Source organism: Emiliania huxleyi (genome assembly GCF_000372725.1).
Source record: "Emiliania huxleyi CCMP1516 unplaced genomic scaffold EMIHUscaffold_3089, whole genome shotgun sequence".
Classification (NCBI taxonomy): domain Eukaryota; phylum Haptophyta; order Isochrysidales; family Noelaerhabdaceae; genus Emiliania; species Emiliania huxleyi.
Window position 1 is genome coordinate 1 of NW_005199695.1, and position 829 is coordinate 829.

General features: G+C 64.8%; 1 protein-coding gene across 1 annotated transcript; it reads right to left on the reverse strand.

Annotated features, from left to right (window-relative positions):
* Positions 1 to 4: 4 nt before the first annotated feature.
* Positions 5 to 568, reverse strand: EMIHUDRAFT_123760 (hypothetical protein; the record flags this gene model as incomplete). Its single annotated transcript, XM_005774743.1, has 1 exon — positions 5 to 568. A coding segment is annotated over one exon (564 nt), but the record flags the coding sequence as incomplete, so codon positions are not given.
* Between the last annotated feature and the right edge of the window lie 261 nt (positions 569 to 829).

Consider the following 829-nt stretch of genomic DNA (forward strand, 5'->3'; position numbering starts at 1 on the left):
TGACCGCCAGGTAGCCTCCGTACAGCACCAGCATCTGCAGCGCCGCGCCAAACGAGGCGTGCCCGCGCAGGACGCAGCGGTGGAGCAGCGCGAGCGAGAGCAGGTAGCCGGCGGCGTCCCGCACGACGGGCCTGCGCTTGAGGCGCAGGGTGCGCGGCACGACGAGCGCGCAGAGGCCCGGGATCAGCGTGAAGGCGAGCATGCCGGAGCCAACCACAGAGGAGATGCCGAGGCTCGTCGCATAGGCTGAGTGCGCCTCGGCGTCGAGCGCCGTCCGGTGGTGGCCTTGCATCGCCACGGAGGCCTTCATCGTGGACACCGCCGCGACGATGATCTCGGGCGCCGACCCGCCGAACGCCATGAAGGATGCACCCGCCACATCCTCAGGCACGCGCCATCGCTGGCACAGAGTCTCGAGGCTCTGTGCCAGCGGGCCGTCAGCGGTCGCGGCGATGCCGACGAAAGAGTACACGGCGATCACGAGCTCGACCGCGATGCCAAGTGGGTGGTGGTCGATGAGGTCGAAGCACAGGTCCTCGACGTCCCAACAGAGGTGGAGGTGGAGCATTCCAATAGCAGGCAGCACTGTAGCTGTAGCAGGTGATTGTGCGTCGGTCGGTTTCTTTTGGTTTTTCAGACCTCTTTAGAAGCCGAGACAACCGAGGGCCCAGCGTAGAATTCACTTCTTCTACCCTTATAAGTCTCTCGTGTCGGCGCCGACGCTCTTTTAACGTAGAACGTCCCAGCCGAAATCCGCCCGCCACGATCGATCAGTCCACAATCGTCGGCCCCCATAGCCCACTGGACCCCTCCCACGCCTCGCTTTTGG